The sequence below is a fragment of the Lithobates pipiens genome, unplaced genomic scaffold (assembly GCF_037356315.1).
Source record: "Lithobates pipiens isolate NorthernLeopardFrog02 unplaced genomic scaffold, aLitPip1_a1.2 Scaffold_27, whole genome shotgun sequence".
NCBI lineage: Eukaryota > Metazoa > Chordata > Amphibia > Anura > Ranidae > Lithobates > Lithobates pipiens.
In genome coordinates this window covers 230722353-230744250 of record NW_027507788.1, presented here as the reverse complement: position 1 = coordinate 230744250, position 21898 = coordinate 230722353, and the positions used below count along the sequence as shown (strand labels likewise).

Sequence of the window (21898 nt, the reverse complement as noted above, 5' to 3'; positions counted from 1 at the left end):
ATTCCTGGGTGCTGCCTGTCTCGTCCCCTCCAATTGTAGGCTGGTGGTCTCCTACATTCCTGGGTGCTGCCTGTCTCGTCCCCTCCAATTGTAGGCTGGTGGTCTCCTATATTCCTGGGTGCTGCCTGTCTCATCCCCTCCAATTGTAGGCTGGCGGTCTCCTAGATTCCTGGGTGCTGCCTGTCTCATCCCCTCCAATTGTAGGCTGGTGGTCTCCTACATTCCTGGGTGCTGCCTGTCTCGTCCCCTCCAATTGTAGGCTGGCGGTCTCCTAGATTCCTGGGTGCTGCCTGTCTCATCCCCTCCAATTGTAGGCTGGTGGTCTCCTACATTCCTGGGTGCTGCCTGTCTCGTCCCCTCCAATTGTAGGCTGGTGGTCTCCTACATTCCTGGGTGCTGCCTGTCTCGTCCCCTCCAATTGTAGGCTGGTGGTCTCCTATATTCCTGGGTGCTGCCTGTCTCGTCCCCTCCAATTGTAGGCTGGCGGTCTCCTAGATTCCTGGGTGCTGCCTGTCTCATCCCCTCCAATTGTAGGCTGGTGGTCTCCTACATTCCTGGGTGCTGCCTGTCTCGTCCCCTCCAATTGTAGGCTGGTGGTCTCCTAGATTCCTGGGTGCTGCCCGTCTTGTCCCCTCCAATTGTAGGCTGGTGGTCTCCTATATTCCTGGGTGCTGCCTGTCTCCTCCCCTCCAATTACAGGCTGGTGGTCTCCTAGATTCCTGGGTGCTGCCTGTCTCGTCCCCTCCAATTGTAGGCTGGTGGTCTCCTAGATTCCTGGGTGCTGCCTGTCTCATCCCCTCCAATTACAGGCTGGTGGTCTCCTAGATTCCTGGGTGCTGCCTGTCTCGTCCCCTCCAATTGTAGGCTGGTGGTCTCCTAGATTCCTGGGTGCTGTCCGTCTTGTCCCCTCCAATTGTAGGCTGGTGGTCTCCTAGATTCCTGGGTGCTGCCTGTCTCATCCCCTCCAATTGTAGGCTGGTGGTCTCCTACATTCCTGGGTGCTGCCTGTCTCGTCCCCTCCAATTGTAGGCTGGTGGTCTCCTACATTCCTGGGTGCTGCCTGTCTCATCCCCTCCAATTGTAGGCTGGTGGTCTCCTACATTCCTGGGTGCTGCCTGTCTCCTCCCCTCCAATTGTAGGCTGGTGGTCTCCTAGATTCCTGGGTGCTGCCCGTCTTGTCCCCTCCAATTGTAGGCTGGTGGTCTCCTATATTCCTGGGTGCTGCCTGTCTCCTCCCATCCAATTACAGGCTGGTGGTCTCCTAGATTCCTGGGTGCTGCCTGTCTCGTCCCCTCCAATTACAGGCTGGTGGTCTCCTACATTCCTGGGTGCTGCCTGTCTCCTCCCCTCCAATTACAGGCTGGTGGTCTCCTAGATTCCTGGGTGCTGCCTGTCTCATCCCCCCCAATTACAGGCTGGTGGTCTCCTATATTCCTGGGTGCTGCCTGTCTCGTCCCCTCCAATTGTAGGCTGGTGGTCTCCTAGATTCCTGGGTGCTGCCTGTCTCGTCCCCTCCAATTGTAGGCTGGTGGTCTCCTACATTCCTGGGTGCTGCCTGTCTCGTCCCCTCCAATTGTAGGCTGGTGGTCTCCTAGATTCCTGGGTGCTGCCTGTCTCGTCCCCTCCAATTACAGGCTGGTGGTCTCCTAGATTCCTGGGTGCTGCCTGTCTCATCCCCCCCAATTACAGGCTGGTGGTCTCCTATATTCCTGGGTGCTGCCTGTCTCGTCCCCTCCAATTGTAGGCTGGTGGTCTCCTAGATTCCTGGGTGCTGCCTGTCTCGTCCCCTCCAATTGTAGGCTGGTGGTCTCCTACATTCCTGGGTGCTGCCTGTCTCATCCCCTCCAATTGTAGGCTGGCGGTCTCCTAGATTCCTGGGTGCTGCCTGTCTCGTCCCCTCCAATTGTAGGCTGGTGGTCTCCTAGATTCCTGGGTGCTGCCTGTCTCGTCCCCTCCAATTACAGGCTGGTGGTCTCCTAGATTCCTGGGTGCTGCCTGTCTCATCCCCCCCAATTACAGGCTGGTGGTCTCCTATATTCCTGGGTGCTGCCTGTCTCGTCCCCTCCAATTGTAGGCTGGTGGTCTCCTCCATTCCTGGGTGCTGCCTGTCTCGTCCCCTCCAATTGTAGGCTGGTGGTCTCCTCCATTCCTGGGTGCTGCCTGTCTCGTCCCCTCCAATTGTAGGCTGGTGGTCTCCTACATTCCTGGGTGCTGCCTCTCTCATCCCCCCCAATTACAGGCTGGTGGTCTCCTAGATGCTACCTGTCCCCCCCCCCCCCCCCCGGGACCCTCATTCATCAGCAGTGTCAGGGCTCTCTATTGGTTATAAGCTCAGAGCTCTGGGCCTGTGACAGCGCTCTGCTCCTGGTCTCAGTACCTGTCCTTTGCCTTGTTGTGGATTCCCCATTGCCTGGATATCAGATTACTCTCCGATTGCCACCAGCCCTGACCGACCAATGAACGCACGGTGTCCAGCCACTCATTAGTCCCGGGCCCTCCTGCATTCAGTACCAGCCAGGAAACTTCTGGTGGGTGACTGTGGAGCGTCCCGCCTCTGGGCCTTAAAGTGCTGACAAGTAGAATTTTAATGACAGAAGAAACCCTACTGGTCTAGCCTAGTGCTTCTCCCAGCCTGTCGGTGTACACTGAGCATGCGCAGCTCAGTGAAGAATATACGGCACGTCTCTGGGCTGTACAGCTGCACGATTAATCGGTACGAAAGGTTATCGAGATTCCCCCCCCCCCCCCCCCTCCCATTTTCCTGATTCTTTCTATGCAGAGAACAGCTGTCAAAAATAAATAAAAAAGCTGTCAGTCTGCCGAGTATCACATCATTCCTCAGCTCTGAGCCAACTATAAACATTGGAACGTTTTGTTCTTTAGAGCAAAAGGAATGAACTTCGGTCCGTAAATGAGGGAAGTTTAACCACTTAAAGGGGTGTTCTGACCACTTTTTTTTTTAAGTCAGCAGCTACAAACACTGTAGCTGCTGACTTTTAATAAGGACGCTTACCTGTCCAGCGAGCCCGTGATGTCACCCCCCCCCCACCCCGAGGCCGATCCATCTATCGGATCAGCTGGTGGCGCCTCCATCCTAACGAAGGGAAACAGGCAGTGGGGTCTTGCGGCTTCACTGCCCGTTTCATACTGCGCATGCGCAAGTCGTGCGGCGCTTTGTGAATGGCCCTGTTGTTTTCACATGTCCCAGAAGGCAACGGGGCCGCTCGTCGAAGAGGAGGAAGCGCCGCGGAATAGGAAGAGGCAGATTAGGAAGACTGCCTAGCAACAGGGGTTTCTTGTAACTTACATTTTTTATTTTTCACATTTTTTATTTTAATTTTTTTTTTTAAGAATATTAATGCCATTTTTTATTTTAGGGCGGCTCTCCGCTTTAAAGACTAAACCTTTTTCTGACATTTGTTGGTTTCAAATTAAACATATTATATTATTTTTTGCTAGAAAATTACTTAGAACCCCCAAAAATGACATATATAATTTTATTAGAGACCCTAGAGAATAAAATGGTGGGTGTTGCAATATTTTATGTCGCATGTTATTTGCAGAGGTCTTTCAAATGTAATTATTTTGGAAAAAAATACACTTTAATGAATAAAAAAAAACCCTAAACAGTAAAGTTAGCCCAATCTGTAGCATGTGAAAGATGATGTCACACCGCGAGAATCGTGATCTTTATTCTAAGCAAAAAAAATAGCGATTCTGATTTTGGCCGGAATCGTGCGGCTCTCTACTGTGCTGTGATGATGTCACTCTTGCGTGACATCATTGTGGCCTGGCCAATCACTCCGAAGCCATAGGGAAGACTGGGAGAAGATGAAGACACCTGTGACCATGGAGGGCTTTGCATACATTATAGAGAACAGCTCCTGGGGGGTGGGGGAGGGGCGATCAAAAGAAGAAGAAGGAGGGAAGTGTAATTCCCGGGGACATTCAGGTCCCGGCCTCAGAGGAAAGGCGGCTGCACACTGGTCTGCAAACCACCAAACCTTACACTATTGGCCAGTGAGGCCATCCACCATAGATGGAGGCCAATAGGGGAGCATGGCGGGGGTGGGAGGAGCCGACATGCTGTCCTCAGACTATATGCACAGAGCTGTATTCTAAGAGAAGGGAATGCCCCGCAGGATGAGGAGGTCAGGAAGGAAGACACATAAATACCTCCTGGAAATGTTTGAGGATATCGTTGACAATGAAGTCGCGGGATTCGTAGGGATGGACTCTCGTGAATGGATCCAGATCAATCACAGCATCTTCAAATTTAATGAGAGGAAATCCCAAAGTGCTCTTCAAAGCCTAGAGAAGGAAAAAACGTCTCATTACAGAACATCGGCAATTCCAGACAAAGGCGATCGGTGAATGGCGAGGGAACATTCCCCCATCCCCCACACCCAGGTGCCTACTTACCTCTTCCTGACCACAGCAGCTGCTTAGGCTTTCCACAGCTGGGCAGAACCTTCCAATAGGCTCCCTCTTTATGGGATGCCCGTCGGCACCGGGTTTATGGGATGCCCGTCGGCACCGTGTTTATGGGATGCCCGTCGGCACCGTGTTTATGGGATGCCCGTCGGCACCGTGTTTATGGGATGCCCGTCGGCACCGTGTTTATGGGATGCCCGTCGGCAACCGTGTTTATGGGATGCCCGTCGGCAACCGTGTTTATGGGATGCCCGTCGGCACCGTGTTTATGGGATGCCCGTCGGCACCGTGTTTATGGGATGCCCGTCGGCACCGTGTTTATGGGATGCCCGTCGGCACCGTGTTTATGGGATGCCCGTCGGCACCGTGTTTATGGGATGCCCGTCGGCAACCGTGTTTATGGGATGCCCGTCGGCAACCGTGTTTATGGGATGCCCGTCGGCACAGTGTTTATGGGATGCCCGTCGGCACAGTGTTTATGAGATGCCCGTCGGCACAGTGTTTATGGGATGCCCGTCGGCACAGTGTTTATGGGATGCCCGTCGGCAACCGTGTTTATGGGATGCCCGTCGGCACAGTGTTTATGGGATGCCCGTCGGCACAGTGTTTATGGGATGCCCGTCGGCACAGTGTTTATGGGATGCCCGTCGGCAACCGTGTTTATGGGATGTCCGTCGGCACAGTGTTTATGGGATGCCCGTCGGCACAGTGTTTATGGGATGCCCGTCGGCAACCGTGTTTATGGGATGCCCGTCGGCAACCGTGTTTATGGGATGCCCGTCGGCAACCGTGTTTATGGGATGCCCGTCGGCAACCGTGTTTATGGGATGCCCGTCGGCAACCGTGTTTATGGGATGCCCGTCGGCAACCGTGTTTATGGGATGCCCGTCGGCACCGTGTTTATGGGATGCCCGTCGGCACCGTGTTTATGGGATGCCCGTCGGCACCGTGTTTATGGGATGCCCGTCGGCTCCCTCTTTGCGGGATGCCCGTCGGCACCGTGTTTATGGGATGCCCGTCGGCTCCCTCTTTGCGGGATGCCCGTCGGCTCCATTGTCCTTACCTTGAGATCAGAAGGGAGTTTGTTGGAGGTGAAGACGCTGAGTTTAATTTGTGGCACGGAGATCTTCAGATTTTCGAAGTAATATCTCTTCTGAGCGACGTTCTCCTCTCCGGTTTTCTCGTGAATATTTTCATCCCATTTTTCCACCTCTACAAATAAAAGAGGAAGAAGAAAATCAGGAAGTGGCTGGAAAAGTCTGGAGGAAACCAGCAGCACCAAGGATGAAACAGGAGAAATCAGTCTTTCCAATAAAACACACAAAGAGAACAGCAATTGTTGTTGGGACTCCGTTGGGGATTCGATCGTCACTGAAGAGACAGAAATCCGATGTAGGCGGGAGGGAGAGGAACACGTCTTTATACACGGCTCACGGGAACTCCTAACACATACTGTATTCAGTCCCATATACAATGAGGGACATTCTAGTTCCATCCGCCCCCCATTTCTTCCATCCGCCCCCCATCAGTACTTTGCAGAGACGGGGCCCCGGAAAGTCATTGTCTTCTTACACTCCAACCATCCTCTGCACTGCGATTATCTGATGTAAAATTCCTCCGTCTCTTATTAAAGTGTAAGTTCCGCTTTACAGAGAAAATGAAAAGGTGAACTAAGACTGCAATATTGCGGTGAACTATCTGACACTGACTGACACTTTGTGGGAACCAGTGACACCAATACCCTGATCAGTGCTAAAAATATGCACTGTCACTGTACTAATAACATTGGCTGGGAAGGGATTACCATTAGGGGGCAATCAAAGAGTTAACTGTGTGCCTAACCAGTGTTTATGTATACTGTGGGGGAGGTGGTTTTACTAGGGGAAGAGATGTATTTTATTCTCTGCTTTGTGGGAACACAGGATCCATGTCTTCCCCCTCTCTGAATGGAGATCTGCCTTGTTTATCAATCGCTGTTCTGTGTTCTTTACCGGCGATCGGCAGGTGCTGGAGGACATCGAGTGCCCGGCACCTGCAGATCGGCGGGTGCTTTGAATATTCATCGGTGGAGCACATGCGCCCCCTACAGGCAGGAAATGGCAAATCGCGTATATACACAGCAACAAAACGACTACAGGGAGGTCAGCAAGAGGTTAATAAGACGCAGATGTTGAATCCAATGCAATTTTATATGAGATAATCGCAGTACAGAGGATGGTGAGAGGACAAGGACTGCGAAGTACTGACACCGACTGGGGAACATGGAGGAAATGGGGGTCTAGCTAGGACCGGGGGTGGGGGTCTAGCTAGGACCGGGGGTGGGGGTCTAGCTAGGACCACGGGTGGGGGTCTAGCCAGGACCGGGGGTGGGGGTCTAGCCAGGACCGGGGGTGGGGGTCTAGCCAGGACCGGGGGTGGGGGTCTAGCCAGGACCACGGGTGGGGGTCTAGCCAGGACCGGGGGTGGGGGTCTAGCTAGGACCACGGGTGGGGGTCTAGCCAGGACCGGGGGTGGGGGTCTAGCTAGGACCGGGGGTGGGGGTCTAGCTAGGACCACGGGTGGGGGTCTAGTCAGGACTGGGGGTGGGGGTCTAGCCAGGACTGGGGGTGGGGGTCCGGTGTTCGGACAGACTGAGTCTATGGAGGGAAGTCAAAGCATAAAGCCAGATTTGAAACAGAAGAGTTCCAGCTGCTTGGCTGTCACAGCGATCCTCTGGCTTCAATCCCTTCTGATGGACTGCGGCCAGGGACTGTACAGAAGCCGGAGGATAGGTATGACAGGCAGGGAAGTCCATGTATGTCAGGACACTCGTATACTATAGGATGGTGGACGATGAGGAGGACTATATGGTGACCTCGCCGTACACTCGTTCCGCCGTCCATGTCATGGGCGGCCATACAAGGATGGATCCTGCCAAAGGTGGTGGCGCATGTCTGCATGTCCCAAGTCACCGGATTTCATGGCTGACCCGGCATACACATCCCACGCCGTACATTCAATACGGATCTGTAAACATCTCATGCAGCTTTGAATTCTTGAGAGGTGCTCTTGGCAGAGGGCTGAGCGCGGCTTTGTGATGCGCTGGCTAATTAAACAGCTAAGCCGTTTTATTCCCCCCCCCCCCCCCTGGTTCCCCCAGCAGCTTTTCTCCCAGCCTGCCCCGGGCATTCAATGACTACATTATGCAATCTGTTCTGCACTCTCGCTATTCAAGTGCTGCCAGTCCTCCAGCTTAGCCGAATGTCTGGGCTAAATAACAACTTGTAAGGGCTTCAGTAATGCCTCCATCTCCTGATCCTCAGTCCCTTCAGTCTTCAGCTGCACTTTTCACCTCTTCTCCCGCTATTGTGCCGCCATAACGTCACCAGCGGCTCTGAGAAACCAGGAGAAGGATGGGGCAGCACACGGCTTCGGGTCACCCTGTACCACACATTGCCGGGGCACCAGACAAACACCGGCCATGCAACAGCAACCATCATCCATATCATCTAAGAGTAAAAAAAGAAGAGCAATATATTACAGGGGGGACACTATATGGTCAAACGTTGGTGGACACCTGACCAGAACACCTCTACAAAATCCCCTTCCAAAACCATGGCCATCAATAGAAGTTGTCCTCTCCTTCTCCATGGCCATCAATAGAAGTTGTCCCCTCCTTCCCCATGGTCATTAATATAAGTTGTCCTCTCCTTCTCCATGGCCATCAATAGAAGTTGTCCCCTCCTTCCCCATGGTCATTAATATAAGTTGTCCTCTCCTTCTCCATGGCCATCAATAGAAGTTGTCCTCTCCTTCCCCATGGCCATTAATAGAAGTTGTCCTCTCCTTCTCCATGGCCATTAATAGAAGTTGTCCTCTCCTTCCCCATGGCCATCAATAGAAGTTGTCCTCTCCTTCCCCATAGCCATTAATAGATGTCCTCTCCTTCCCCATGGCCATCAATAGAAGTTGTCCTCTCCTTCTCCATGGCCATCAATAGAAGTTGTCCTCTCCTTCCCCATAGCCATTAATAGATGTCCTCTCCTTCCCCATGGCCATCAATAGAAGTTGTCCTCTCCTTCTCCATGGCCATTAATAGAGGTTGTCCTCTCCTTCCCCATGGCCATCAATAGAAGTTGTCCTCTCCTTCCCCATAGCCATCAATAGAAGTTGTCCTCTCCTTCCCCATGGTCATTAATATAAGTTGTCCTCTCCTTCTCCATGGCCATCAATAGAAGTTGTCCTCTCCTTCCCCATGGTCATTAATATAAGTTGTCCTCTCCTTCCCCATGGCCATCAATAGAAGTTGTCCCCTCCTTCCCCATGGTCATTAATATAAGTTGTCCTCTCCTTCTCCATGGCCATCAATAGAAGTTGTCCTCTCCTTCCCCATGGTCATTAATATAAGTTGTCCTCTCCTTCTCCATGGCCATCAATAGAAGTTGTCCTCTCCTTCCCCATGGTCATTAATATAAGTTGTCCTCTCCTTCTCCATGGCCATCAATAGAAGTTGTCCTCTCCTTCTCCATGGCCATCAATAGAAGTTGTCCCCTCCTTCCCCATGGTCATTAATATAAGTTGTCCTCTCCTTCCCCATGGCCATCAATAGAAGTTGTCCTCTCCTTCTCCATGGCCATTAATAGAAGTTGTCCTCTCCTTCCCCATGGCCATTAATAGAAGTTGTCCTCTCCTTCCCCATGGCCATTAATAGAAGTTGTCCTCTCCTTCCCCATGGCCATCAATAGAAGTTGTCCTCTCCTTCCCCATGGCCATCAATAGAAGTTGTCCTCTCCTTCTCCATGGCCATCAATAGAAGTTGTCCTCTCCTTCCACATGGCCATCAATAGAAGTTGTCCTCTCCTTCTCCATGGCCATTAATAGAGGTTGTCCTCTCCTTCCCCATGGCCATCAATAGAAGTTGTCCTCTCCTTCCCCATAGCCATCAATAGAAGTTGTCCCCTCCTTCCCCATAGCCATCAATAGAAGTTGTCCCCTCCTTCCCCATGGTCATTAATATAAGTTGTCCTCTCCTTCTCCATGGCCATCAATAGAAGTTGTCCTCTCCTTCTCCATGGCCATCAATAGAAGTTGTCCTCTCCTTCTCCATGGTCATTAATATAAGTTGTCCTCTCCTTCCCCATGGCCATCAATAGAAGTTGTCCTCTCCTTCTCCATGGCCATTAATAGAAGTTGTCCTCTCCTTCCCCATGGCCATTAATAGAAGTTGTCCTCTCCTTCCCCATGGCCATTAATAGAAGTTGTCCTCTCCTTCTCCATGGCCATTAATAGAAGTTGTCCTCTCCTTCCCCATGGCCATCAATAGAAGTTGTCCTCTCCTTCCCCATAGCCATTAATAGATGTCCTCTCCTTCCCCATGGCCATCAATAGAAGTTGTCCTCTCCTTCCCCATGGCCATCAATAGAAGTTGTCCTCTCCTTCTCCATGGCCATTAATAGAGGTTGTCCTCTCCTTCCCCATGGCCATCAATAGAAGTTGTCCTCTCCTTCCCCATGGCCATCAATAGAAGTTGTCCTCTCCTTCCCCATAGCCATTAATAGAAGTTGTCCTCTCCTTCCCCATAGCCATTAATAGATGTCCTCTCCTTCCCCATGGCCATCAATAGAAGTTGTCCTCTCCTTCCCCATGGCCATTAATAGAAGTTGTCCTCTCCTTCCCCATGGCCATCAATAGAAGTTGTCCTCTCCTTCCCCATAGCCATCAATAGAAGTTGTCCTCTCCTTCCACATGGCCATCAATAGAAGATGTCCTCTCCTTCCCCATGGCCATCAATAGAAGTTGTCCTCTCCTTCCCCATGGCCATTAATAGATGTCCTCTCCTTCCCCATGGCCATCAATAGAAGTTGTCCTCTCCTTCCACATGGCCATTAATAGATGTCCTCTCCTTCCCCATGGCCATTAATAGAAGTTGTCCTCTCCTTCCACATGGCCATTAATAGAAGATGTCCTCTCCTTCCCCATGGCCATCAATAGAAGTTGTCCTCTCCTTCCCCATGGCCATTAATAGAAGTTGTCCTCTCCTTCCACATGGCCATTAATAGAAGATGTCCTCTCCTTCCCCATGGTCATTAATATAAGTTGTCCTCTCCTTCTCCATGGCCATCAATAGAAGTTGTCCTCTCCTTCTCCATGGCCATCAATAGAAGTTGTCCTCTCCTTCTCCATGGCCATCAATAGAAGTTGTCCTCTCCTTCTCCATGGCCATCAATAGAAGTTGTCCTCTCCTTCCCCATGGCCATCAATAGAAGTTGTCCTCTCCTTCTCCATGGCCATTAATAGAGGTTGTCCTCTCCTTCCCCATGGCCATCAATAGAAGTTGTCCTCTCCTTCCCCATGGCCATCAATAGAAGTTGTCCTCTCCTTCCCCATAGCCATTAATAGAAGTTGTCCTCTCCTTCCCCATAGCCATTAATAGATGTCCTCTCCTTCCCCATGGCCATCAATAGAAGTTGTCCTCTCCTTCCCCATGGCCATTAATAGAAGTTGTCCTCTCCTTCCCCATGGCCATCAATAGAAGTTGTCCTCTCCTTCCCCATAGCCATCAATAGAAGTTGTCCTCTCCTTCCACATGGCCATCAATAGAAGATGTCCTCTCCTTCCCCATGGCCATCAATAGAAGTTGTCCTCTCCTTCCCCATGGCCATTAATAGATGTCCTCTCCTTCCCCATGGCCATCAATAGAAGTTGTCCTCTCCTTCCACATGGCCATTAATAGATGTCCTCTCCTTCCCCATGGCCATTAATAGAAGTTGTCCTCTCCTTCCACATGGCCATTAATAGAAGATGTCCTCTCCTTCCCCATGGCCATCAATAGAAGTTGTCCTCTCCTTCCCCATGGCCATTAATAGAAGATGTCCTCTCCTTCCCCATGGCCATTAATAGAAGATGTCCTCTCCTTCCCCATGGCCATCAATAGAGGTTGTCCTCTCCTTCCCCATAGCCATCAATAGAAGTTGTCCTCTCCTTCCCCATAGCCATCAATAGAAGATGTCCTCTCCTTCCCCATGGCCATTAATAATGAGCTGCCCCCTCTACTCTGCTAGCAAGGCTTTCCACAAGATTTTGGAGGGAGTCTGTGGGAATTTGTGAGGTCAGGTACAATTGGCATTCAGTAGGGAGGAGGTCAGATGACCAGTAGGTAGGGGGTCAGGTGACAAGTAGGGAGGGGGTCAGGTGACCAGTAGGGAGGGGGGGTCAGGTGACCAGTAGGGAGGGGATCAGGTGACCAGTAGGGAGGGGGTCAGGTGACCAGTAGGGAGGGGGTCAGGTGACCAGTAGGGAGGGGGTCAGGTGACCAGTAGGGAGGGGGTCAGGTGACCAGTAGGGCTGCGGTCAGTTGACCAGTAGGGATGCGGTCAGTTGACCAGTAGGGATGCGGTCAGTTGACCAGTAGGGATGAAGTCAGGTGACCAATAGGGAGGGGGGTCAGGTGACCAGTAGGGAGGGGGTCAGGTGACCAGTAGGTAGGGGGTCAGGTGACCAATAGGGAGGGGGTCAGGTGATCAGTAGGGATGAGATCAGAGTGATCAGAGCTCTGTGTAGGACATTCGAGTTCCTTCACACCAAACTGGCCACACCATGTGTTTATGGAGCTGGCTTTATGGGCATTGCCATAAACGCCTCTGTAAGCTTGTAGGCCATTCCATTCCAAAGCCAATAATATGGATCGGCACTAACATATCATCAACCTTTATGGCCATTAATATGGAGTGGTTCCCCTTTTTTTCTTCCACTCTCCTGGGTAGAATCTCCACCAGATTTTGGATGGGGTGTGTGGGAATTTGTGCCCATCTGTGAGGTCAAGTACTGATGCTGGATGAGAAGACCTGGCTCACCATCAGCAATTCAATTCATGCCAAAGGTGTTCAGTATGGATGAGGTCAGGTACTGATGTTGGATGAGAAGATCTTATACCAAAGGTCTTACAAAAGTTTGGTTCATGTAAGGCTGGAAGAGGACCATTGTCTCCAATGTCTTGGTATGATGGAAAATTACCAGGACCCTTCACTGGAGACCCCTGAACCGCCATCGTTTGGGGGGGGGGGGCACATAGTTTGGTCTTATAGTGAACTGCCTGTGCAGTCTAGGATTCTGCAGAGGATCTGAGGGCTGCAAGAGGTAAACCATATGGAAGATACAGGAGAATTCAAGGAGACACAATGGTCAGCACAGGTGAGGACCCTTCCTACCAGAGCAGGTGAGGACCCTTCCTACCAGAACAGGCGAGGACCCTTCCTACCAGAGCAGGCGAGGACCCTTCCTACCAGAACAGGCGAGGACCCTTCCTACCAGAGCAGGCGAGGACCCTTCCTACCAGAGCAGGCGAGGACCCTTCCTACCAGAGCAGGCGAGGACCCTTCCTACCAGAGCAGGCGAGGACCCTTCCTACCAGAGCAGGCGAGGACCCTTCCTACCAGAGCAGGCGAGGACCCTTCCTACCAGAGCAGGCGAGGACCCTTCCTACCAGAGCAGGCGAGGACCCTTCCTACCAGAACAGGCGAGGACCCTTCCTACCAGATTAGGTGAGGACCCTTCCTACCAGAACAGGCGAGGACCCTTCCTACCAGATTAGGTGAGGACCCTTCCTACCAGAGCAGGTGAGGACCCTTCCTACCAGAACAGGCGAGGACCCTTCCTACCAGAGCAGGCAAGGACCCTTCCTACCAGAACAGGCGAGGACCCTTCCTACCAGAGCAGGCAAGGACCCTTCCTACCAGAACAGGCGAGGACCCTTCCTACCAGAGCAGGCGAGGACCCTTCCTACCAGATTAGGTGAGGACCCTTCCTACCAGATTAGGTGAGGACCCTTCCTACCAGATTAGGTGAGGACCCTTCCTACCAGATTAGGTGAGGACCCTTCCTACCAGCGCAGGCGAGGACCCTTCCTACCAGCGCAGGCGAGGACCCTTCCTACCAGAGCAGGCGAGGACCCTTCCTACCAGAGCAGGCGAGGACCCTTCCTACCAGCGCAGGCGAGGACCCTTCCTACCAGATTAGGTGAGGACCCTTCCTACCAGATTAGGTGAGGACCCTTCCTACCAGAACAGGCGAGGACCCTTCCTACCAGAGCAGGCGAGGACCCTTCCTACCAGAGCAGGCGAGGACCCTTCCTACCAGATTAGGTGAGGACCCTTCCTACCAGCGCTGGCGAGGACCCTTCCTACCAGAGCAGGCGAGGACCCTTCCTACCAGCGCAGGCGAGGACCCTTCCTACCAGATTAGGTGAGGACCCTTCCTACCAGATTAGGTGAGGACCCTTCCTACCAGAACAGGCGAGGACCCTTCCTACCAGAACAGGCGAGGACCCTTCCTACCAGAGCAGACGAGGACCCTTCCTACCAGATTAGGTGAGGACCCTTCCTACCAGCCCAGGCGAGGACCCTTCCTACCAGCGCAGGCGAGGACCCTTCCTACCAGCCCAGGCGAGGACCCTTCCTACCAGCCCAGGCGAGGACCCTTCCTACCAGCCCAGGCGAGGACCCTTCCTACCAGCCCAGGCGAGGACCCTTCCTACCAGCGCTGGCGAGGACCCTTCCTACCAGCCCAGGCGAGGACCCTTCCTACCAGCCCAGGCGAGGACCCTTCCTACCAGAGCAGGTGAGGACCCTTCCTACTAGCCCAGGTGAGGACCCTTCCTACCAGAGCAGGTGAGGACCCTTCCTACTAGCCCAGGTGAGGACCCTTCCTACCAGCCCAGGCGAGGACCCTTCCTACCAGCGCTGGCGAGGACCCTTCCTACCAGAGCAGGTGAGGACCTACCACCTCGGAGCTGTAGAATGACCAGACTTTGGATCAGTCGGGAGGTAAAGGAAGTTTTTTGTTTCCTTTATAAGGACCATAAAAACACAAAGTACCTCGATTTGGAAGTTTTTAGACCATCATACATTTGCAATCACTGAAGTCCGGACACCAGCGCTACAAGAGAAGAGCACCGGACACAAAGCCCACTGTCCTGCCTTGTGCGTTTCCAGGACAGGATGGACATCCAGCACCGTTCTCTGTCTCCAGGAGATACATTTAGACATTGTACATTCCCTATTCCAGGGCCGGCATTAGAACTGTGGTGGGAAGGCTGCGAATCTACATGACAAGAGCGGCTCTTTTATGGCCTGTGAATGGAGGTAACAGTGAGACGATTGTCTGATTAGGCCGATCTCCCCTTCTCAGCTATCAAGGCAAAGCTAATGACCATTGATGGGCGGCTTATCTGCACTCATTATCAGAATCTGCGACTTTCCTGCTATTTCTGAACAAAACCCGGAGAAAAGGATCACGCCGGCCATTTCACGGCATTCACCCGAGTTCAATAGAGATCGGTCAATTACCGCCCAACGCCGCCGAAGATTGATGTCTGAGATTCTGCCGGAATGACAGTCACAATGGTCTCTATGTGCTCCGCTCTGACAGACCACCGCCACCCCAGAGACTAAAGATTCCAAGGCTCCGCTTCCACTGGACACAGTCACATGGCAAGTCACAGCCCATTGACTTCAATGGCACCCCTTCCAACCTGTACGGCACCCCTTCCAACCTGTACGGCACCCCTTCCAACCTGTACGGCACCCCTTCCAACCTGTACGACACCCCTTCCAACCTGTACGGCACCCCTTCCAACCTGTACGGCACGCCTTCCAACCTGTACGGCACCCCTTCCAACCTGTACACGACACCCCTTCCAACCTGTATACGACACCCCTTCCAACCTGTACGCGACACCCCTTCCAACCTGTATACGACACCCCTTCCAACCTGTACACGACACCCCTTCCAACCTGTATACGACACCCCTTCCAACCTGTACGGCACCCCTTCCAATCTGTATACGACACCCCTTCCAACCTGTACGCGACACCCCTTCCAACCTGTACACGACACCCCTTCCAACCTGTACACGACACCCCTTCCAATCTGTATACGACACCCCTTCCAACCTGTACACGACACCCCTTCCAACCTGTATACGACACCCCTTCCAACCTGTACGGCACCCCTTCCAATCTGTATGCGACACCCCTTCCAACCTGTACGCGACACCCCTTCCAACCTGTACACGACACCCCTTCCAACCTGTACACGACACCCCTTCCAACCTGTACACGACACCCCTTCCAACCTGTACACGACACCCCTTCCAACCTGTACACGACACCCCTTCCAACCTGTACACGACACCCCTTCCAACCTGTACACGACACCCCTTCCAACCTGTACACGACACCCCTTCCAACCTGTACACGACACCCCTTCCAACCTGTACACGACACCCCTTCCAACCTGTATACGACACCCCTTCCAACCTGTACGGCACCCCTTCCAATCTGTATACGACACCCTTTCCAACCTGTACACGACACCCCTTCCAACCTGTACACGACACCCCTTCCAACCTGTATACGACACCCCTTCCAACCTGTACACGACACCCCTTCCAACCTGTACACGACACCCCTTCCAACCTGTACACGACACCCCTTCCAACCTGTACGGCACCCCTTCCAACCTGTACGGCACCCCTTCCAACCTGTACGACACCCCTTCCAATCTGTACGACACCCCTTCCAACCTGTACGACACCCCTTCCAACCTGTACGACACCCCTTCCAATCTGTACGACACCCCTTCCAACCTGTACGACACCCCTTCCAATCTGTACGACACCCCTTCCAACCTGTACGACACCCCTTCCAACCTGTACGGCACCCCTTCCAACCTGTACGGCACCCCTTCCAATCTGTATACGACACCCCTTCCAACCTGTATACGACACCCCTTCCAACCTGTATACGACACCCCTTCCAACCTGTATACGACACCCCTTCCAACCTGTACACGACACCCCTTCCAACCTGTATAGGACACACCTTCCAACCTGTATACGACACCCCTTCCAACCTGTATACGACACCCCTTCCAACCTGTATACGACACCCCTTCCAACCTGTATACGACACCCCTTCCAACCTGCACACGACACCCCTTCCAACCTGCACACGACACCCCTTCCAACCTGTACGGCACCCCTTCCAACCTGTACGGCACCCCTTCCAACCTGTACGGCACCCCTTCCAACCTGTACGACACCCCTTCCAACCTGTACGACACCCCTTCCAACCTGTACACGACACCCCTTCCAACCTGTACACGACACCCCTTCCAACCTGTACACGACACCCCTTCCAACCTGTACACGACACCCCTTCCAACCTGTACGGCACCCCTTCCAATCTGTACGGCACCCCTTCCAACCTGTATACGACACCCCTTCCAACCTGTATACGACACCCCTTCCAACCTGTATACGACACCCCTTCCAACCTGCACACGACACCCCTTCCAACCTGCACACGACACCCCTTCCAACCTGTACGGCACCCCTTCCAACCTGTACGGCACCCCTTCCAACCTGTACGGCACCCCTTCCAACCTGTACGACACCCCTTCCAACCTGTACGACACCCCTTCCAACCTGTACACGACACCCCTTCCAACCTGTACACGACACCCCTTCCAACCTGTACACGACACCCCTTCCAACCTGTACACGACACCCCTTCCAACCTGTACGGCACCCCTTCCAATCTGTACGGCACCCCTTCCAACCTGTATACGACACCCCTTCCAACCTGTATACGACACCCCTTCCAACCTGTATACGACACCCCTTCCAACCTGCACACGACACCCCTTCCAACCTGCACACGACACCCCTTCCAACCTGTACGGCACCCCTTCCAACCTGTACGGCACCCCTTCCAACCTGTACGGCACCCCTTCCAACCTGTACGACACCCCTTCCAACCTGTACGACACCCCTTCCAACCTGTACACGACACCCCTTCCAACCTGTACACGACACCCCTTCCAACCTGTACACGACACCCCTTCCAACCTGTACACGACACCCCTTCCAACCTGTACGGCACCCCTTCCAATCTGTACGGCACCCCTTCCAACCTGTATACGACACCCCTTCCAACCTGTATACGACACCCCTTCCAACCTGTATACGACACCCCTTCCAACCTGTATACGACACCCCTTCCAACCTGTACACGACACCCCTTCCAACCTGTACGGCACCCCTTCCAACCTGTACGGCACCCCTTCCAACCTGTACGGCACCCCTTCCAACCTGTACGACACCCCTTCCAACCTGTACGACACCCCTTCCAACCTGTACACGACACCCCTTCCAACCTGTACACGACACCCCTTCCAACCTGTACACGACACCCCTTCCAACCTGTACACGACACCCCTTCCAACCTGTACGGCACCCCTTCCAACCTGTACGGCACCCCTTCCAACCTGTACGGCACCCCTTCCAACCTGTACGGCACCCCTTCCAACCTGTACGGCACCCCTTCCAACCTGTACACGGCACCCCTTCCAACCTGTACGGCACCCCTTCCAACCTGTACGGCACCCCTTCCAACCTGTACGGCACCCCTTCCAACCTGTACGACACCCCTTCCAATCTGTACGACACCCCTTCCAACCTGTACGACACCCCTTCCAACCTGTACGACACCCCTTCCAACCTGTACACGACACCCCTTCCAACCTGTACGACACCCCTTCCAACCTGTACGACACCCCTTCCAATCTGTACGACACCCCTTCCAACCTGTACGACACCCCTTCCAATCTGTACGGCACCCCTTCCAACCTGTACGGCACCCCTTCCAATCTGTACGGCACCCCTTCCAACCTGTACGACACCCCTTCCAACCTGTACGACACCCCTTCCAACCTGTACGGCACCCCTTCCAACCTGTATACGGCACCCCTTCCAACCTGTATACGGCACCCCTTCCAATCTATGCAACTTAAATTGCAGGGACTTTGTAAGCTGCCTGCACTACTTTGATGAAGAGAGTGTAAAGTCAGATAAAAGTCGCACTACAAAATCGCATGACTTTGGAGTTGCATTATTGAAAATGTATCCTAAAAGGGAAGATTTATGAATAATAAATAGAACATCGTTACTGGTCCTGTAATTGTTTTTACAGCCCAGATCCTCCTCTTCTTGGCTCCCCTGTTGACCATCCTGGCTCCTCCCCCCTGCCAAGTGCCCCGTATAGAAAGCCTCTTGCTATGGGGCCTCTGAGCCATGCTCCATTCACACAAGGAGTGCGGTTCGGCCCTACACCCTGCTCTCTCCTCATTGGCTCACTGGTTGTTATTGACCAAAGTTCTCATACACATCACTGGATGGAGATGGGGCTCAGGTGAGTATAAAGGGGGCTGGGGGGAGGGGGGTGGGGCGGGGCTAAGGTGAGTATAAGGGGGGCTGGGGGGAGGGGGGCTGGGGGGAGGGGGGTGGGGCGGGGCTCAAGTATAAGGGGGGCTGGGCGGCAGGGAGGGAGCGGGGCTCAGGTAAGTATAAGGGGGGCTGGGGGGGGAGGAGAGGGAATGGGGCTCAGGTAAGTATAAGGGGGAGGGGAGGGAACGGGTCTCAGGTAAGTATAAGGGGGGCTGGGCTCAGGTAAGTATAAAGGCAGCTGGGGGGCAGGATGGGAGCGGGGCTCAGGTAAGTATACAGGGGCTGGGGGAGGGGAGGGAGCAGCACCCAGAAGCGTTCCCCAGACACTGGACTCACAACCTGGAATAACACGGATTATTTGAGGATTTGCATCATTTAATATACAGAACACGCCCACAACTTGGGAGATGTATTTTTGTATTGTGAAGCAAACAACAAATAGGACAAAATAACAGAAAAGGTCAATGTGCAAAACTATTCACCCCCTAAAGTCAATACTTTGTAGCGCCCCCTATCACAGCTCTGAGTCCCTTTGGATAAGTCTCTATGAGTCTTCCCACATCTCACCACTGCGATTTCTGCCCATTCCTCCTCCTTGCAAAACTGCTCCAGATCCTTCACGTTGGATGGTTTGCGCTTGTGAACAGCAAATCTTTAAGTCTGACCACAGATTTTCTATTGGATTGAGGTCTGGGCATTGACTAGGCCATTCCAACACATTTCCATGTTTCCCCTTAAACCGCTAAAGTGTTGCTTTAGCAGTGTGTTTGGGGTCACTGTCCTGCTGGAAGGTGAAGCTCCGTCCTCTCCTCAAATCACACACAGAATATCCCTAAATTTATCACCATCCATCTTATCCTCAACTCTGACCAGTTTCCCAGTCCGGACTGCTGAAATACATCCCCACAGCATGATGCTGCCACCACCATGTTTCACAGTGGGGATGGTGTTCTTTGGGTGATGTGATGTGTTGGGTTTGCACCAGACATAGCATTTTCTTTGATGACCAAAAAGTTCAATTTTAGTCTCATCAGAGCAGATCACCTTCCTCCATACATCAGAGCAGATCACCTTCCTCCATACATCAGAGCAGATCACCTTCCTCCATACATCAGAGCAGATCACCTTCCTCCATACATCAGACCAGATCACCTTCCTCCATACATCAGAGCAGATCACCTTCCTCCATACATTTCGGGAGTCTCCCACATGTCTTTTCGCAAACTCAAAACGCTCCATTTTGTTTTTTGGTGAAAGTAATGTCTTTCTTCTGGCCACTCTGCCATAAAGCCCAACTCTATGGAGTGTACGGCTTATTGCCCTCCTATGTACAGATACTCCAGTCTCTGCTGTGGAACTCTGCAGCTCCTCCAGGGTTACCTTAGGTCTCTGTGCTCCTCTCTGATTAATGCCCTCTTTGCCCGCTCTGTGAGTTTTGGTGTGCGCCCGTCTCTTGGCAGGTTTGCTGTTGTGCCATCTTCTTTCCATTTGGTTATGATAGATGTGATGGAGCTCCTAGAGATCAATGATTTGGATATTTTTTATAACCTGACCCTGACTTGTACTTCTCAACAACATTGTCCCTTACTTGTTTGGAGAGTTACTTGGTCTTCATGGCAGTGTTTGGTTAGTGGTGCCTCTTGCTTAGGTGTTGCCGCCTCTGGGGCATTTCACAAAGGTGTGTCTATGTAATGACAGGTCATGTGACACTTAGATTGCACACAGGTGGAGGGCGTGGTCTGGAGCTGCGTGGAATAAGACGTGCAGAGTGAGAGCTCCGCTCGAGGCACATCCTTATACCCGATCCTGGGGGATATTTTCTTCACAACTGATCCACGCAAAAGCTCCGGGCTACCTCACTGACCGACATGTCTCCCCCCAAGAGATCCAGAGCCATTACCAAATTGGATAAGTACCGCAACGAGATGCGGGACCCTGGAGACGAAGATGGTGCTGTCCCGCTCCCGGAGGAGGACGAGCAGACCTCCAGCAACACCGCCAGAGTACTGGAAACTATCGCCCTCTGCCAATCAATCCTCACCTCCAGAATTGAAGAGGTGAAAGTCGAAATCTCCTTAATCAGGCAAGACATTCATAAACTCAGGGAGCGTGTGTCGGAGACTGAGTGCCGGGTCGGCCACATGGAAGAGGGCCTGCATCCCCTTCAGGTCCCCATCGAACAACTGCAGTACCAACTGAATACGGTCCTCTCCAAACAGGACGATATGGAGAATCGCCTCTGGGGATGTAACCTGCGCTTCGTGGGGCTGCCCAAGCGGTCTGAGGGTGCAGACCCCCCCACGTACATGGAGAACCTGCTTGTTAAAACCTAGAGTAGGGAGGCCTTCTCCTCCACGTTTGTGGTGGAGCGCGCCCACCACCTAGCTGCAAAACCTCCTCCTGCCGGCGGTCCACCTCGAACCTTCATTGCCAAGTTCTTAAACTACCACAATTGAGATACCATCCTGAAACTCACCCGGGAAAGAGGCAACATCCCAATCGGTAATGCGACAGTGGCAGTGTTCCCGGACTTCTCGGCGGAAGTCCAGAAGAAAAGAGCGAGGTTCATCGAGGCGAAGCGACAACTCCGTGTGCAACATCTAACCTATGCGATGCTCTTCCCGGCAGGTCTCCGTGTGATATGCGACGGCAAGGCGCAATTCTTCGAGGGTCCGCAGGCTGTTCTCTCATGGCTGGAGCACCATGGACCCGCTGGCCCGGCCTAAGCCCGGATCCGCATGCATTGTGTTCTGAGCTGCAGGCTGCCCGGGATTGTCGCTGGAGGACTGATCCCCTTACTTGGCTCATATTCCCTACATTGCTCCCGGACACGTGAGTTTACCACTTAGGCCGCGTACACACGGGTGGACTGTCTGCCCAACTAAGTCCTTCAGACAATCCGACAGACAGTCCATCCTACTTTCGAATGAACGGACTTGACCACACACGGATGCACAAACAGTCCGTTGAAAGCTTGCGTGATGACGTGTACGGCACGTACGACGGGACTAGAAATACGACGTCCAATACACTGCAATGCAACCTTTCGCCGTGTAAATCCTTTCTGAGCATGCGCCATACTTAGTCCGTCGAACTAGCCTACTCACGAGCGGACTGTCCGCTGAAACCAAGTTTGGACGGACAATATTACGGAAATTCCGAAAGACTTAGTCCGCCAGACTGTCCGCCGAAAAAGTCAGC

At 53.0% G+C, this 21898-nt stretch overlaps 1 protein-coding gene across 1 annotated transcript in view; it reads right to left on the bottom strand.

Moving 5' to 3' along the window:
* Positions 1-21898, bottom strand: part of VPS13D (vacuolar protein sorting 13 homolog D) — a gene marked incomplete in the record, with an annotated part of 334001 nt that overhangs the window by 110967 nt on the left and 201136 nt on the right. The window contains 2 exon segments of the mRNA XM_077455954.1: positions 4177-4311; positions 5498-5646. Of these exon segments, the coding sequence (XP_077312080.1) occupies positions 4177-4311; positions 5498-5646 (284 nt within the window).